The 17,500-nt window shown below is 36.1% G+C and overlaps 1 protein-coding gene across 1 annotated transcript in view; it reads left to right on the top strand.

The window, feature by feature from the left end:
- LOC125278596 (MAM domain-containing glycosylphosphatidylinositol anchor protein 2-like) overlaps positions 1–17,500 on the top strand; it is a 188,478-nt gene that overhangs the window by 126,178 nt on the left and 44,800 nt on the right. The window contains exon 8 of the mRNA XM_048207883.1: positions 489–782. Within this exon, the coding sequence (XP_048063840.1) occupies positions 489–782 (294 nt within the window). The remainder of the gene's footprint in view (positions 1–488; positions 783–17,500) is intronic.

The raw sequence follows: 17,500 nt of genomic DNA, 5'->3' as shown, positions 1-17,500 counted from the left end.
CAAATGGTCAAACGTTTGGAATTATTTCAATTTTTTATGTTTTTGAATATTACAGCATATTAGAATGATTTCTGAAGGATAACTAAAACTAAAATAAATACGAATAAAAACTGTATACACATTTAAAAAAAACAACAACTAATGATTGTATTGCTATTTTATATTTTGTAGTGTTGAAATGCATTAATGTTTGGATGTTAGAGATATTGAGTAGGAAAATCCCACATATGAAAAAAAAAAAATGCATGGGATGTTGAAGTCTGTTCACTTTTATATCTTATATTGTTGCAATTTTTGGTCCTTGTCCAAAGCTTTTGGTCCTTGTGCTTTAAACGCTCAGCTGTTCTGTTTTTGATCATTCGGACATTGGTTTCATTTTCATGCATAAATATACTGTACATCCGCCAGCGTTGACCATCCTCAGCGACCCCGTCTGCTGCCTTTCTAGAGTCCCATATCAGTCCCTCCTCTGTTTTTCTCTTTCTTAGTTCCCCCGAACCTGACCGTGCCGCGGGGCAAGTCCCCGCTGGTGGTGCGGGAGGGCGAGACGGTGGAGCTGGAGTGCCTTGTTTCAGGGAAACCCAAGCCCATCATCCTGTGGTCGCGGGCGGATAAAGAGGCGCCCATGCCGGACGGTAGCATGCAGATGGAGAGCTATGATGGTGTGCTGCGGATCGTCAACGTGTCACGCGAGATGAGCGGATCCTACCGCTGCCAGACCAGCCAGTACAACGGCTTCAACGTCAAGCCCAGAGAGGCCGTGGTCGAGCTCATCGTGCAGTGTAAGTGCTATTTCACATTTTATTTTAGTTTTATTTAAGGTTGCAAAATTCCGGGAAATTTCAAAATTTGGAAACTTTCAATAGAAATTAATGGGAATATATGGGAATTAACAGGAATATATGGAAATTAGCAGGAATAAATGAAAAATAACGGGAGTATATGGAAATTAACGGGAATATATGGGAATTCATGGGAATATATGGAAATTAATTGGAATATATGGGAATTAACGGACATATATGGGAATTGACAGGAATATGTGGAAATGAACAGGAATATATGGAAATTAATGGGAATATATGGGAATTAATGGAAATATATGGGAATTAACGGGAATGTATGGGAATTAAAGGGAATATGTGGAAATTAGTGGCAATATACGAAAATTACCGGGAATATATGAATTGGAATATAATGGGAATATATGGGAATTAACGGAAATATATGGGAATTAACGGGAATATGTAGAAATTAACGGGAATATATGGGAATTAATGGAAATATATGGGACTTAATGGGAATATGTGGAAATTAATGGAAATATATGGGAATTAACGGGAATGTATGGGAATTAAAGGGAATATGTGGAAATTAGTGGCAATATACGAAAATTACCGGGAATATATGAATTGGAATATAATGGGAATATATGGGAATTAACGGAAATATATGGGAATTAACGGGAATATGTAGAAATTAACGGGAATATATGGGAATTAATGGAAATATATGGGACTTAATGGGAATATGTGGAAATTAATGGGAATATATGGGAATTAACAGAAATATATGGGAATTAATGGGAATATGTGGAAATTAGCGGGAATATATGAAAATTAACGGGAATATATGGGAATGAATGGAAATATATGAAAATTAACAGGAATATGTGGAAATTAACAGGAATATTTAGGTATTAACGGAAATATATAACGGAAATATATGGGAATTAACGGAAATATAATGGGAATAAATGGGAATTAACAGGAATATGTAAAAATTAGCGGATATATGAAATTTAACGGGAATATATGGGAATGAATGGAAATATATGAAAATTAACAGGAATATGTGGAAATTAATGGGAATATATGGGTATTAACGGAAATATATGGGAATTAACGGGAATATGTCGAAATTAACAGGAATATATGGAAATGAATAGGAATATATGGAAACTAACAGGAATATATGGGAATTAATGGAAATATATGAAAATGAATGGGAATATGTGGAAATTAAAGGGAATATATAGAAATTAACGGACATATGTGGGAATTAATGGGAAAATATGGAAATTAACAGAAATATATGGGAATTAATGGGAATATGTGGAAATTAATGGGAATATATGGAAATTAATGGGAATGAACTGAAAATTTGTGAAATTGCAGATTAGTTTATAACAGGGAACTTGAATAGAGTTGAAAAAAACATATTTCTCCTTTGCAACCCTAGTTTTATTAGAGTTTTACTAATATTTTGGATGAGCTTTTTATATATGTTTAGTTTTCATGTGAATTTTAGTTTATTTTTTTGTCATTTTGTATCGAAAGTGTTAAGCAATTAAATCATATTACTAGTGATTCTATTTAATATTTTTCCATCAATTTTGACTAAAATCATCTAAAACATCTTTAATTACTCATTGTTGCAGTTGGTCTGATGCCCCCTGCATAACTTACCATGCTTTTGTGCTTGGCCCCTTAATTGCTGCTTGCAGCTATATTTAAAACTGAGATTGGCTGAACGTTCCAGATTTGTGAGTAGTGTTGACTAGCTGTGTTTTGAATCTCACCCTGAATAAATCTCAAGATACCTCACATAATCTCATCCATTAAAACCTGAAAATTAAACTGCCAAGTTATGAGTCACACAAGCTCTTTCCATTTTCTACAATATCAGTGTGTGTTTTGAGAAGCGGCTTTTGAAGAACACATACTGTACTTTGTGAAAGGCTGCTTTTCGAGGAGGAGGAACCGAACTCCACTTCAGATGGCAATACTCCAGCTGAAGTCAGCGATGCTCTTCAGAGATTTAATAACGGAAAGCAGACGGGTTGCTCTGACAGGAGCGAGGCAGCTGTATTGATCCAAAAAACAAACAAAAACAACAACAACAACAACAAAAAAAACATTTTAACTCTTATTTAGCAGCCAGTTAATGTATGCAGGGTTAAACTCATTTCATTTGATTTGAAGTAGAATCAGCACTCCGCGTCAGTCCCTTGAAGTCTTCAGGGAGGAGGGGGTGTGTTGGAGGACGCGCCGCCATTGTGTTTGCGGTGTGAAATCACGCTGAGAGATAAAGTGTCTCTGGTGCGCCATTGAGGAAAAAGTGTGAATGCGATGAGAATGGCTTTTCTTAAGTGTTAATGCAGTACGTTTGTATGCTCTTCATGCTGCATTGCACACTCACAATGCATCTCTACTGTTTTCATGATGTGTCAAAGGACAAAAGAATTGTGTGCAGTTTTTTGTGCAGTATGTAGTTTGTCGAGCATTTTTGTCAAATTATTTTTTCATTTTCAGAGATTCAGTGAAGTCATGCTGCATGAGGATTCATGACTATGACTGTACTAAGCGTACTGCATATATCCGTGTGTTGGGGTTTAACCAGCTGTGTTCTGCCTCTACTAACTAAATGAATCATCACTTAATCGTTTTCACAAACATCCCGTGAGTCATTTTACTATGGAAGCTTGTTTCTGCCAAGGAATAAAAAAAGCAAAAAAGGTAATTGTAACTTATTTACTTAAATTCTGAATGTAGTTCTCGCAATTGCGAGTTATAGATTTTGGGATACATTGTGTGCTGTTTGTCCACTGCAGATTTTGGTCAAATGTACTATGTTAGCTATTGAAACTTTTTATAAACTGTTAGCTTTTGGCTTAAGACATGTTACCATGTCTAAATCCAAGTGTTTATTTTAGCTTGTCGATACTGTTGCCAGGGTGTTCAAAGTGTTTTCAGCATGTTCTTAGCATATTACTATCTGGTTGCTAAGGTGTTCAGGGTGTTTTTAGAATGTTTCTACAGAATGTGGTTGCTAGGGTGTTCTGGGTGTTCCCTTTCAGTCGGTTACTACTGACGTACGTCTCCATTCCCTCCTTCAGGGAACGAGGGTTACATACGTAACCGAGACGTTTTTTAGAATGTTTCTACATTATGTGGTTGCTAGGGTGTTCTGAGTGTTTATTAGAATGTTGCTACAGTATGTGGTTGCTATGGTGTTCTGGTGTTTTTTAGAATGTTACTACAGTATGTGGTTGCTATGGTGTTCTGGGTGTTTTTTAGAATGTTGCTACAGTATGTGGTTGCTATGGTGTTCTGGGTGTTTTTTAGAATGTTGCTACAGTATGTGGTTGCTAGGGTGTTCTGGGTGTTTTTTAGAATGTTGCTACAGTATGTGGTTGCTATGATGTTCTGGGTGTTTTTTAGAATGTTGCTACAGTATGTGGTTGCTATGGTGTTCTGGGTGTTTTTTAGAATGTTGCGACAGTAAGTTGTTGCTAGGGTGTTCTGGTGTTTTTTAGAATGTTACTACAGTATGTGGTTGCTATGGTGTTCTGGGTGTTTTTTAGAATGTTGCTACAGTATGTGGTTGCTATGGTGTTCTGGGTGTTTTTTAGAATGTTGCGACAGTAAGTTGTTGCTAGGGTGTTCTGGTGTTTTTTAGAATGTTACTACAGTATGTGGTTGCTATGGTGTTCTGGGTGTTTTTTTAGAATGTTACTACAGTATGTGGTTGCTATGGTGTTCTGGGTGTTTTTTAGAATGTTGCTACAGTATGTGGTTGCTATGGTGTTCTGGGTGTTTTTTAGAATGTTGCGACAGTAAGTTGTTGCTAGGGTGTTCTGGTGTTTTTTAGAATGTTACTACAGTATGTGGTTGCTATGGTGTTCTGGGTGTTTTTTAGAATGTTGCTACAGTATGTGGTTGCTATGGTGTTCTGGGTGTTTTTTAGAATGTTGCGACAGTAAGTTGTTGCTAGGGTGTTCTGGTGTTTTTTAGAATGTTACTACAGTATGTGGTTGCTATGGTGTTCTGGGTGTTTTTTAGAATGTTGCTACAGTATGTGGTTGCTATGGTGTTCTGGGTGTTTTTTAGAATGTTGCTACAGTATGTGGTTGCTAGGGTGTTCTGGGTGTTCCCTTTTAGTCGGTCACTACTGACGTACGTCTCCATTCCCTCCTTCAGGGAACGAGGGTTACATACGTAACCGAGACGTTTTTTAGAATGTTTCTACAGCATGTGGTTGCTATGGTGTTCTGGGTGTTTTTTTTAAGAATGTTGCTACAGTATGTGGTTGCTATGGTGTTCTGGGTGTATTTTAAGAATGTTTCTACAGTAAGTGGTTGCTATGGTTTTCTGGGTGTTTATTAGAATGTTGCTACAGTATGTGGTTGCTATGGTGTTCTGGGTGTTCCCTTTCAGTCGGTCACTACTGACATACGTCTCCATTCCCTCCTTCAGGGAACGAGGGTTACATACGTAACCGAGACGTTTTTTAGAATGTTTCTACAGTATGTGGTTGCTAGGGTGTTCTGAGTGTTTATTAGAATGTTGCTACAGTATGTGGTTGCTATGGTGTTCTGGGTGTTTTTTTAGAATGTTACTACAGTATGTGGTTGCTATGGTGTTCTGGGTGTTTTTTAGAATGTTGCTACAGTATGTGGTTGCTATGGTGTTCTGGGTGTTTTTTAGAATGTTGCGACAGTAAGTTGTTGCTAGGGTGTTCTGGTGTTTTTTAGAATGTTGCTACAGTATGTGGTTGCTATGGTGTTCTGGGTGTTTTTTTAGAATGTTGCTACAGTATGTGGTTGCTATGGTGTTCTGGGTGTTTTTTAGAATGTTGCGACAGTAAGTTGTTGCTAGGGTCTTCTGGTGTTTTTTAGAATGTTACTACAGTATGTGGTTGCTATGGTGTTCTGGGTGTTTTTTAGAATGTTGCTACAGTATGTGGTTGATATGGTGTTCTGGGTGTTTTTTAGAATGTTGCTACAGTATGTGGTTGCTATGGTGTTCTGTGTGTTTTTTAGAATGTTGCTACAGTATGTGGTTGCTATGATGTTCTGGGTGTTTTTTAGAATGTTGCTACAGTATGTGGTTGCTATGGTGTTCTGGGTGTTTTTTAGAATGTTGGGACAGTAAGTTGTTGCTAGGGTGTTCTGGTGTTTTTTAGAATGTTACTACAGTATGTGGTTGCTATGGTGTTCTGGGTGTTTTTTAGAATGTTGCTACAGTATGTGGTTGCTATGGTGTTCTGGATGTTTTTTAGAATGTTGCGACAGTAAGTTGTTGCTATGGTGTTCTGGTGTTTTTTAGAATGTTTCTACAGTATGTGGTTGCTATGGTGTTCTGGGTGTTTTTTTAGAATGTTGCTACAGTATGTGGTTGCTATGGTGTTCTGGGTGTTTTTTAGAATGTTGCTACAGTATGTGGTTGCTATGGTGTTCTGGGTATTTGTTTTAGAATGTTACTACAGTATGTGGTTGCTATGGTGTTCTGGGTATTTTTTAGAATGTTGTGACAGTATGTGGTTGCTATGGTGTTCTGGGTGTTTTTTTAGAATGTTTTTACAGTAAGTGGTTGCTAGGGTTTTCTGGGTGTTTTTTAGAATGTTGCTACAGTATGTGGTCGCTAGTGTGTTCTGGGTGTTTATTAGAATGTTGCTACAGTATGTGGTTGCTATGGTGTTCTGGGTGTTTTTTTAGAATGTTACTACAGTATGTGGTTGCTATGGTGTTCTGGGTATTTTTTAGAATGTTGCGACAGTATGTGGTTGCTATGGTGTTCTGGGTGTTTTTTAGAATGTTGCTACAGTATGTGGTTGCTAGGGTGTTCTGGTGTTTTTTTAAAATGTTACTACAGCATGTGGTTGCTATGGTGTTCTGGGTATTTTTTAGAATGTTGTGACAGTATGTGGTTGCTATGGTGTTCTGGGTGTTTTTTAGAATGTTGCTACAGTATGTGGTTGCTATGGTGCTCTGGGTGTTTTTTAGAATGTTGCGACAATAAGTTGTTGCTAGCGTGTTCTGGTGTTTTTTAGAATGTTACTACAGTATGTGGTTGCTATGGTGTTCTGGGTGTTTTTTAGAATGTTGTGACAGTATGTTGTTGCTAGGGTGTTCTGGTCTGTTTTACAATGTTGCTACAGTATATGTTTGCTAGGGTGTTCTAGGTGTTTTTTAGAATGTTGCTACAGTATGTGGTTGTTAGGATGTTCTAGGTGTTTTTTTTTTTAATGTTTTTACAGTAAGTGGTTGCTAGGGTGTTCTAGGTGTTTTTTAGAATTTTGCTACAGTATGTGGTTGCTAGGGTGCTCTGGGTGTTTTGTGGAATGTTGCTAGAGTATGTTGTTGCTATGGTGTTCTGGGTGTTTTTTTTTATTTTCCTACAGTATGTGGTTGCTAGGGTGTTCTGGGTGTTTTTTTAGAATGTTTCTACAGTAAGTGGTTGCTAGGGTGTTCTGGGTGTTTTTTAGAATGTTGCTACAGTATGTGGTTGCTAGTGTGTTCTGAGTGTTTATTAGAATGTTGCTACAGTATGTGGTTGCTATGGTGTTCTGGGTATTTGTTTTAGAATGTTACTACAGTATGTGGTTGCTATGGTGTTCTGGGTATTTTTTAGAATGTTGTGACAGTATGTGGTTGCTATGGTGTTCTGGGTGTTTTTTTAGAATGTTTTTACAGTAAGTGGTTGCTAGGGTTTTCTGGGTGTTTTTTAGAATGTTGCTACAGTATGTGGTCGCTAGTGTGTTCTGGGTGTTTATTAGAATGTTGCTACAGTATGTGGTTGCTATGGTGTTCTGGGTATTTTTTAGAATGTTGCGACAGTATGTGGTTGCTATGGTGTTCTGGGTGTTTTTAAGAATGTTGCTACAGTATGTGGTTGCTAGGGTGTTCTGGGTGTTTTTTAGAATGTTACTACAGTATGTGGTTGCTATGGTGTTCTGGATATTTTTTAGAATGTTTTGACAGTATGTGGTTGCTATGGTGTTCTGGGTGTTTTTTAGAATGTTGCTACAGTATGTGGTTGCTATGGTGTTCTGGGTGTTTTTTAGAATGTTGCGATAGTAAGTTGTTGCTAGGGTGTTCTGGTGTTTTTTAGAATGTTACTACAGTATGTGGTTGCTATGGTGTTCTGGGTGTTTTTTATTTTTTAAGAATGTTGCTACAGTATGTGGTTGCTATGGTGTTCTTTAAGAATGTTTCTACAGTAAGTGGTTGCTATGGTTTTCTGGGTGTTTATTAGAATGTTGCTACAGTATGTGGTTGCTATGGTGTTCTGGGTGTTCCCTTTCAGTCGGTCACTACTGACATATGTCTCCATTCCCTCCTTCAGGGAACGAGGGTTACATACGTAACCGAGACGTTTTTTAGAATGTTTCTACAGTATGTGGTTGCTAGGGTGTTCTGAGTGTTTATTAGAATGTTGCTACAGTATGTGGTTGCTATGGTGTTCTGGGTGTTTTTTAGAATGTTGCTACAGTATGTGGTTGCTATGGTGTTCTGGGTGTTTTTTTAGAATGTTACTACAGTATGTGGTTGCTATGGTGTTCTGGGTGTTTTTTAGAATGTTGCTACAGTATGTGGTTGCTATGGTGTTCTGGGTGTTTTTTTAGAATGTTACTACAGTATGTGGTTGCTATGGTGTTCTGGGTGTTTTTTAGAATGTTGCTACAGTATGTGGTTGCTATGGTGTTCTGGGTGTTTTTTTAGAATGTTGCTACAGTATGTGGTTGCTATGGTGTTCTGGGTGTTTTTTAGAATGTTGCGACAGTAAGTTGTTGCTAGGGTGTTCTGGTGTTTTTTAGAATGTTACTACAGTATGTGGTTGCTATGGTGTTCTGGGTGTTTTTTAGAATGTTGCTACAGTATGTGGTTGCTATAGTGTGTTGGGTGTTTTTTAGAATGTTGCTACACTATGTGGTTGCTATGGTGTTCTGGGTGTTTTTTAGAATGTTGCTACAGTATGTGGTTGCTATGATGTTCTGGGTGTTTTTTAGAATGTTGCTACAGTATGTGGTTGCTATGGTGTTCTGGGTGTTTTTTAGAATGTTGGGACAGTAAGTTGTTGCTAGGGTGTTCTGGTGTTTTTTAGAATGTTACTACAGTATGTGGTTGCTATGGTGTTCTGGGTGTTTTTTAGAATGTTGCTACAGTATGTGGTTGCTATGGTGTTCTGGATGTTTTTTAGACTGTTGCGACAGTAAGTTGTTGCTATGGTCTTCTGGTGTTTTTTAGAATTTTTCTACAGTATGTGGTTGCTATGGTGTTCTGGGTGTTTTTTAGAATGTTGCTACAGTATGTGGTTGCTAGGGTGTTCTGGGTGTTCCCTTTTAGTCGGTCACTACTGACGTACGTCTCCATTCCCTCCTTCAGGGAACGAGGGTTACATACGTAACCGAGACGTTTTTTAGAATGTTTCTACAGTATGTGGTTGCTAGGGTGTTCTGAGTGTTTATTAGAATGTTGCTACAGTATGTGGTTGCTATGGTGTTCTGGGTGTTTTTTAGAATGTTGCTACAGTATGTGGTTGCTATGGTGTTCTGGGTGTTTTTTTAGAATGTTACTACAGTATGTGGTTGCTATGGTGTTCTGGGTGTTTTTTAGAATGTTGCTACAGTATGTGGTTGCTATGGTGTTCTGGGTGTTTTTTTAGAATGTTACTACAGTATGTGGTTGCTATGGTGTTCTGGGTGTTTTTTAGAATGTTGCTACAGTATGTGGTTGCTATGGTGTTCTGGGTGTTTTTTTTAGAATGTTGCTACAGTATGTGGTTGCTATGGTGTTCTGGGTGTTTTTTAGAATGTTGCGACAGTAAGTTGTTGCTAGGGTGTTCTGGTGTTTTTTAGAATGTTACTACAGTATGTGGTTGCTATGGTGTTCTGGGTGTTTTTTAGAATGTTGCTACAGTATGTGGTTGCTATAGTGTGTTGGGTGTTTTTTAGAATGTTGCTACACTATGTGGTTGCTATGGTGTTCTGGGTGTTTTTTAGAATGTTGCTACAGTATGTGGTTGCTATGATGTTCTGGGTGTTTTTTAGAATGTTGCTACAGTATGTGGTTGCTATGGTGTTCTGGGTGTTTTTTAGAATGTTGGGACAGTAAGTTGTTGCTAGGGTGTTCTGGTGTTTTTTAGAATGTTACTACAGTATGTGGTTGCTATGGTGTTCTGGGTGTTTTTTAGAATGTTGCTACAGTATGTGGTTGCTATGGTGTTCTGGATGTTTTTTAGACTGTTGCGACAGTAAGTTGTTGCTATGGTGTTCTGGTGTTTTTTAGAATGTTTCTACAGTATGTGGTTGCTATGGTGTTCTGGGTGTTTTTTAGAATGTTGCTACAGTATGTGGTTGCTATGGTGTTCTGGGTGTTTTTTAGAATGTTGCTACAGTATGTGGTTGCTATGGTGTTCTGGGTATTTGTTTTAGAATGTTACTACAGTATGTGGTTGCTATGGTGTTCTGGGTATTTTTTAGAATGTTGTGACAGTATGTGGTTGCTATGGTGTTCTGGGTGTTTTTTTTTAGAATGTTTTTACAGTAAGTGGTTGCTAGGGTTTTCTGGGTGTTTTTTAGAATGTTGCTACAGTATGTGGTCGCTAGTGTGTTCTGGGTGTTTATTAGAATGTTGCTACAGTATGTGGTTGCTATGGTGTTCTGGGTGTTTTTTTAGAATGTTACTACAGTATGTGGTTGCTATGGTGTTCTGGGTATTTTTTAGAATGTTGCGACAGTATGTGGTTGCTATGGTGTTCTGGGTGTTTTTTAGAATGTTGCTACAGTATGTGGTTGCTAGGGTGTTCTGGGTGTTTTTTTAAAATGTTACTACAGTATGTGGTTGCTATGGTGTTCTGGGTATTTTTTAGAATGTTGCGACAGTATGTGGTTGCTATGGTGTTCTGGGTGTTTTTTAGAATGTTGCTACAGTATGTGGTTGCTATGGTGCTCTGGGTGTTTTTTAGAACGTTGCGACAATAAGTTGTTGCTAGCGTGTTCTGGTGTTTTTTAGAATGTTACTACAGTATGTGGTTGCTATAGTGTTCTGGGTGTTTTTTAGAATGTTGTGACAGTATATTGTTGCTAGGGTGTTCTGGTCTGTTTTACAATGTTGCTACAGTATATGTTTGCTAGGGTGTTCTAGGTGTTTTTTAGAATGTTGCTACAGTATGTGGTTGTTAGGATGTTCTAGGTGTTTTTTTAGAATGTTTTTACAGTAAGTAGTTGCTATGGTGTAGTAGGTGTTTTTTAGAATGTTGCTACAGTATGTGATTGCTAGGGTGCTCTGGGTGTTTTGTGGAATGTTGCTAGAGTATGTTGTTGCTATGGTGTTCTGGGTGTTTTTTTAATTTTCCTACAGTATGTGGTTGCTAGGGTGTTCTGGGTGTTTTTTTAGAATGTTTCTACAGTAAGTGGTTGCTAGGGTGTTCTGGGTGTTTTTTAGAATGTTGCTACAGTATGTGGTTGCTAGTGTGTTCTGAGTGTTTATTAGAATGTTGCTACAGTATGTGGTTGCTATGGTGCTCTGGGTATTTGTTTTAGAATGTTACTACAGTATGTGGTTGCTATGGTGTTCTGGGTATTTTTTAGAATGTTGTGACAGTATGTGGTTGCTATGGTGTTCTGGGTGTTTTTTTAGAATGTTTTTACAGTAAGTGGTTGCTAGGGTTTTCTGGGTGTTTTTTAGAATGTTGCTACAGTATGTGGTCGCTAGTGTGTTCTGGGTGTTTATTAGAATGTTGCTACAGTATGTGGTTGCTATGGTGTTCTGGGTGTTTTTTTAGAATGTTACTACAGTATGTGGTTGCTATGGTGTTCTGGGTATTTTTTAGAATGTTGCGACAGTATGTGGTTGCTATGGTGTTCTGGGTGTTTTTAAGAATGTTGCTACAGTATGTGGTTGCTAGGGTGTTCTGGGTGTTTTTTTAGAATGTTACTACAGTATGTGGTTGCTATGGTGTTCTGGGTATTTTTAAGAATGTTTTGACAGTATGTGGTTGCTATGGTGTTCTGTGTGTTTTTTAGAATGTTGCTACAGTATGTGGTTGCTATGGTGTTCTGGGTGTTTTTTAGAATGTTGCGACAGTAAGTTGTTGCTAGGGTGTTCTGGTGTTTTTTAGAATGTTACTACAGTATGTGGTTGCTATGGTGTTCTGGGTGTTTTTTAGAATGTTGTGACAGTATGTTGTTGCTAGGGTGTTCTGGTCTGTTTTAGAATGTTGCTACAGTATATGGTTGCTAGGGTGTTCTAGGTGTTTTTTAGAATGTTGCTACAGTATGTGGTTGTCAGGATGTTCTAGGTGTTTTTTTAGAATGTTTTTACAGTATGTGGTTGCTAGGGTGTTCTAGGTGTTTTTTAGAATGTTGCTACAGTATGTGGTTGCTAGGGTGTTCTAGGTGTTTTTTAGAATGTTGCTACAGTATGTGGTTGTTAGGATGTTCTAGGTGTTTTTTTAGAATGTTTTTACAGTATGTGGTTGCTAGGGTGTTCTGGGTGTTTTTTTAGAATGTTGCTACAGTATGTGGTTGCTAGGGTGTTCTGGGTGTTTTTTAGATTGTTGCTACAGTATGTGGTTGCTAGTGTGTTCTGAGTGTTTATTATAATGTTGCTACAGTATGTGGTTGCTATGGTGTTCTGGGTGTTTTTTAGAATGTTTCTACTGTAAGTGGTTGCTAGGGTGTTCTGGGTGTTTTTTAGAATGTTGCGACAGTATGTGGTTGCTAGTGTGTTCTGAGTGTTTATTAGAATGTTGCTACAGTATGTGGTTGCTATGGTGTTCTGGGTGTTTTTTAGAATGTTTCTACTGTATGTGGTTGCTAGGGTGTTCTGGGTGTTTTTTAGAATGTTTTTACAGTATGTGGTTACTATGGTGTTCTGGGTGTTTTTTAGAATGTTGCGACAGTAAGTTGTTGCTATGGTGTTCTGGTTTTTTTTTAGAATGTTGCTACAGTATGTGGTTGCTATGGTGTTCTGAGTGTTTTTTAGAATGTTGTGACAGTATGTTGTTGCTAGGGTGTTCTAGGTGTTTTTTAGAATGTTGCTACAGTATGTGGTTGCTAGGGTGTTCTAGGTGTTTTTTAGAATGTTGCTACAGTATGTGGTTGTTAGGATGTTCTAGGTGTTTTTTTAGAATGTTTTTACAGTATGTGGTTGCTAGTGTGTTCTGAGTGTTTATTATAATGTTGCTACAGTATGTGGTTGCTATGGTGTTCTGGGTGTTTTTTAGAATGTTTCTACTGTAAGTGGTTGCTAGGGTGTTCTGGGTGTTTTTTAGAATGTTGCTACAGTATGTGGTTGCTAGTGTGTTCTGAGTGTTTATTAGAATGTTGCTACAGTATGTGGTTGCTATGGTGTTCTGGGTGTTTTTTAGAATGTTTCTACTGTATGTGGTTGCTAGGGTGTTCTGGGTGTTTTTTAGAATGTTTTTACAGTAAGTGGTTGCTATGGTGTTCTGGGTGTTTTTTAGAATGTTGCGAGAGTATGTTGTTGCTATGGTGTTCTGGTCTTTTTTTAGAATGTTGCTACAGTATGTGGTTGCTAGGGTATTCTGTTTTTTTTTTTTAGAAACTTGCTACAGTATGTGTTTTTGTAAATAGTAAGTGAAAGCAATAATAATAGTGATGGTTGCATTAGCCAGCACCACTAACATGATGTAGACAGACATGCTACAGTGTTTGATCCACAGAGTAAATCACTGCAAGTCACTGTACGTTTACTGGGTTCAGCTCTCCACACACATCACATGACTCACGGCTACAGAGCTACATCAGGAGAGAAATAAATAAACATGATTACAAGCAGGCCGAAGGGCTCTGAGGTGTTTGCGGAAATGAAAATATCTGTTGGGTTGAACTTGACTCGTGTACGACACACAAACAGAAGCCGATTATGAAACACACAGTTACACCGAACAGCTGCTAAATAATGGCTTTGAGTGGAGTTGAACAGAAACATGTCTGCTAATGCAATGCGTTCAGATGAATCTGCTGTCTGTCTTTGAATAGACGATGCACTTTGATGATTTCAGCTCAAAACAAAGCACACGGCTCCTGTAATGAGCAGTGAAATCTGCTGTATGATGCATGAGTCCTGCATGTAGAATGGGAGGAAAAAAGACCTTTCTGAATGGTTGCTATGGGGTTGCTAGTGAGATTTAGTTGTTCAAGCGAGGGTTCCAGATCCAAACATTATTTGTAGAGCCTCGCATCCAATAAGTAAGTCCAGTATCCAGGGACTTAAGTCCCATGCAATCCGTAAGTATGATCCCAATAAAAATTGCCACAAAATTCACATTTAAAATGGATCAGGAGAAGATTTTTAATAAGTTCCATATTTATGAGAACAGTAGAGTTGCTAAAATGATTTGTTCTTTTGATTCTAATAGTGTAAGTTGTTTTAGTGTAAGAGCAGTGCAGTTTAATCTGCACTATCACTGTATGTCTGACTGTGTTCACACTCTGCCGGACTGAGTTACAGCTAGTTAGGTGCTGGTGGCATATGGATGGGTGTTTTTCTGCACATACGGTGCCAAAGCCCAGCGGGCAGCAGACGCTCTCCTCTGGTTAGAAACTCATCGAGTCGCTCAGCGCGGCACTAGAGGCGTGAAGGACCGACTTCAGCAGTTCAACAGCTCTAATGCGTTTGGGAAATAGTGTTTGACGGGGAAGGAGCGCTGCATTATCCTCACTGCTCAGCTGAGTCTGGATTGATTGATTGACACCTGTCACACTATGAGAACAGGAAATCACTTGATAAATAGAAGCGAAGATTTTTAATGATTTTCTTTTCCTGCATCGCTGCAGCTGAACGCACCTTCAGTCCAGTTCAGACATGAACTCAATATTAAGCTGCAGAGCTATAAATTTGGTTTGAAATCATAAGAGCCCCATTTCTGTGGGACAATATTGACTTGATCAGCCATGAGTGGAAAAATCATAATGTCTGAACGAACATCCAGACAAAATGATTTATATCTCAAACAAGCTCTTTTAGTGAAGGACAACATTATACTCTATATGTCCAGATTATCATATTATTATGTTATGAAGGTTTGTGAGTTTAATCTGACTGCATTAGACCTATATATTATATTATATTATATTATAATTGTTTCATTAGACTGCATTATATTATATCGTATTATATTATATTAGTTTAATCAGACTACATTTTATTATGTTATGTTATATTATATTATATTATATTATATTATAATTGTTTCATCAGACTGCATTATATTATATTGTATTATATTATATTATATTATAATTGTTTCATCAGACTGCATTTTATTATGTTATATTATATTATATTATATTATATTATATTATATTATATTATATTATATTATATTATATTATATTATATTATATTATATTATAATTGTTTCATCAGACTGCATTATATTATATTGTATTATATTATATTATATTATATTAGTTTAATCAAACTGCATTTTATTATGTTGTATTATATTATATTATATTATATTATAATTGTTTCATCAGACTGCATTTTATTATGTTATATTATATTATATTATATTATATTATATTATAATTGTTTCATCAGACTGCATTATATTATATTGTATTATATTATATTATATTAGTTTAATCAAACTGCATTTTATTATGTTGTATTATATTATATTATATTATAATTGTTTCATCAGATTGCATTTTATTATGTTATATTATATTATATTATATTATATTATATTATATTATATTATATTATATTATATTATATCATATTATATTATATTAGTTTAATCAGACTGCATTTTATTATGTTATATTATATTATATTATATTATATTATAATTGTTTCATCAGACTGCATTATATTATATTGTATTATATTATATTAGTTTAATCAAACTGCATTTTATTATGTTGTATTATATTATATTATATTATAATTGTTTCATCAGACTGCATTATATTATATTGTATTATATTATATTATATTAGTTTAATCAAACCGCATTTTATTATGTTGTATTATATTATATTATATTAGTTTAATCAGACTGCATTATATTATATTGTATTATATTATATTAGTTTAATCAAACTGCATTTTATTATGTTGTATTATATTATATTATATTATAATTGTTTCATCAGACTGCATTATATTATATTATATTATATTATATTATATTATAATTGTTTCATCAGACTGCATTATATTATATTATATTATATTATATTATAATTGTTTCATCAGACTGCATTATATTATATTGTATTATATTATATTAGTTTAATCAAACTGCATTTTATTATGTTGTATTATATTATATTATATTATAATTGTTTCATCAGACTGCATTATATTATATTATATTATATTATAATTGTTTCATCAGACTGCATTATATTATATTATATTATATTATATTATAATTGTTTCATCAGACTGCATTATATTATATTATATTATATTATATTATAATTGTTTCATCAGACTGCATTATATTATATTTTATTATATTGTATTATATTATGAATGTTTGTGAGTTTCATCAGACTGCATTATATTATATTATTTATATAAGTAGGCCTTTTTATTATAATTTTATCATAATTTGTATTATTATGTAATATATGATTTCAAGTGAAACAAAAATACCATATTAGACACCATAAGTGACAAAGCAGAATTAAATTATTTGTAAGAAACTAATCATCAGCACAAAATTCATGATCAGGACAGGCCTAGTAGAAAGACTGAAACAGTAAACATCCTCTAATAATCTTTGATTTATTTACAACATCTCAACATTTCTGTACAGTGTTCTGACTCAGACCTCAGGAAACCTGCTGTAGATGTTTCTGCTGAAAGAGTTGCCAAATGCATTTACTCGTCATGAGCAAACACAGTTTGTCTTTTGCGGTGAAACATCAGCGCAGCTCTTGCTGATGGTCGAGCAGCAGATGCTCCATTTATATAACTGCATTTTCCAGCCCATCGCAGAGAGATTTGCGTCTCTGTGAGATTGAACAACATTTGCCTCAATTTAGCCTCGAGTCCGTAAGAGAACATACACACCGGACTGTTATTAGCCTCAACATACAGCTCTAATGCAGAGACCCTTCATACATCCAGCCGCCGCATCGCTCATTTCTGTAAAAGCCTCGTCCTTGTACTGTATGTTGTTTTTTCCGGAAGCAGATTCCAGCTTTTTTATTACATCAAGATGAACAGAAAAACTCCTACATGTGTTTTTGTCATCCTCTGAGTCACAGCAGCTGTTTCTCTTTCCTTTCTTTGTCTTGTACCTTTGTTTAGCTGTGTGTGTGTGTGTGTGTGTGTGTGTGTGTGTGTGTGTGTGCATGTCAGATGCCCTAAGATGTGTTTAGTTTAGCCTTTCGCACCCGGCGCTCATTAAAATCTGATTCTTTATTCTCCGTCAAGTGAAGCTGGAGGGGGCGGATCAACACGACCTCTTAGATTAAGTGCTCCGGTATTCATCTGTCCTCCGGCGCTGCTTAAAACACTCTTTATATGGCATTTACTGATATCGGAAAAATTAATTTCAGCAATTTGAAATGAAAAATCTTATTCTCAATGCAGTTAATGCTGCATCAGTCTGAATCTGGGCCGTATGACGTCACACACACGTCATGCTAGAAATGTTTTGAGATTGTTAGTTTATCTAATGTGTGTTTCAAACAGCAACATTACATTACAAGCTGAGGATTT

The sequence above is a fragment of the Megalobrama amblycephala genome, linkage group LG11 (genome assembly GCF_018812025.1).
Source record: "Megalobrama amblycephala isolate DHTTF-2021 linkage group LG11, ASM1881202v1, whole genome shotgun sequence".
Classification (NCBI taxonomy): Eukaryota; Metazoa; Chordata; class Actinopteri; order Cypriniformes; family Xenocyprididae; genus Megalobrama; species Megalobrama amblycephala.
This window is presented reverse-complemented; position numbering and strand designations above follow the sequence as displayed.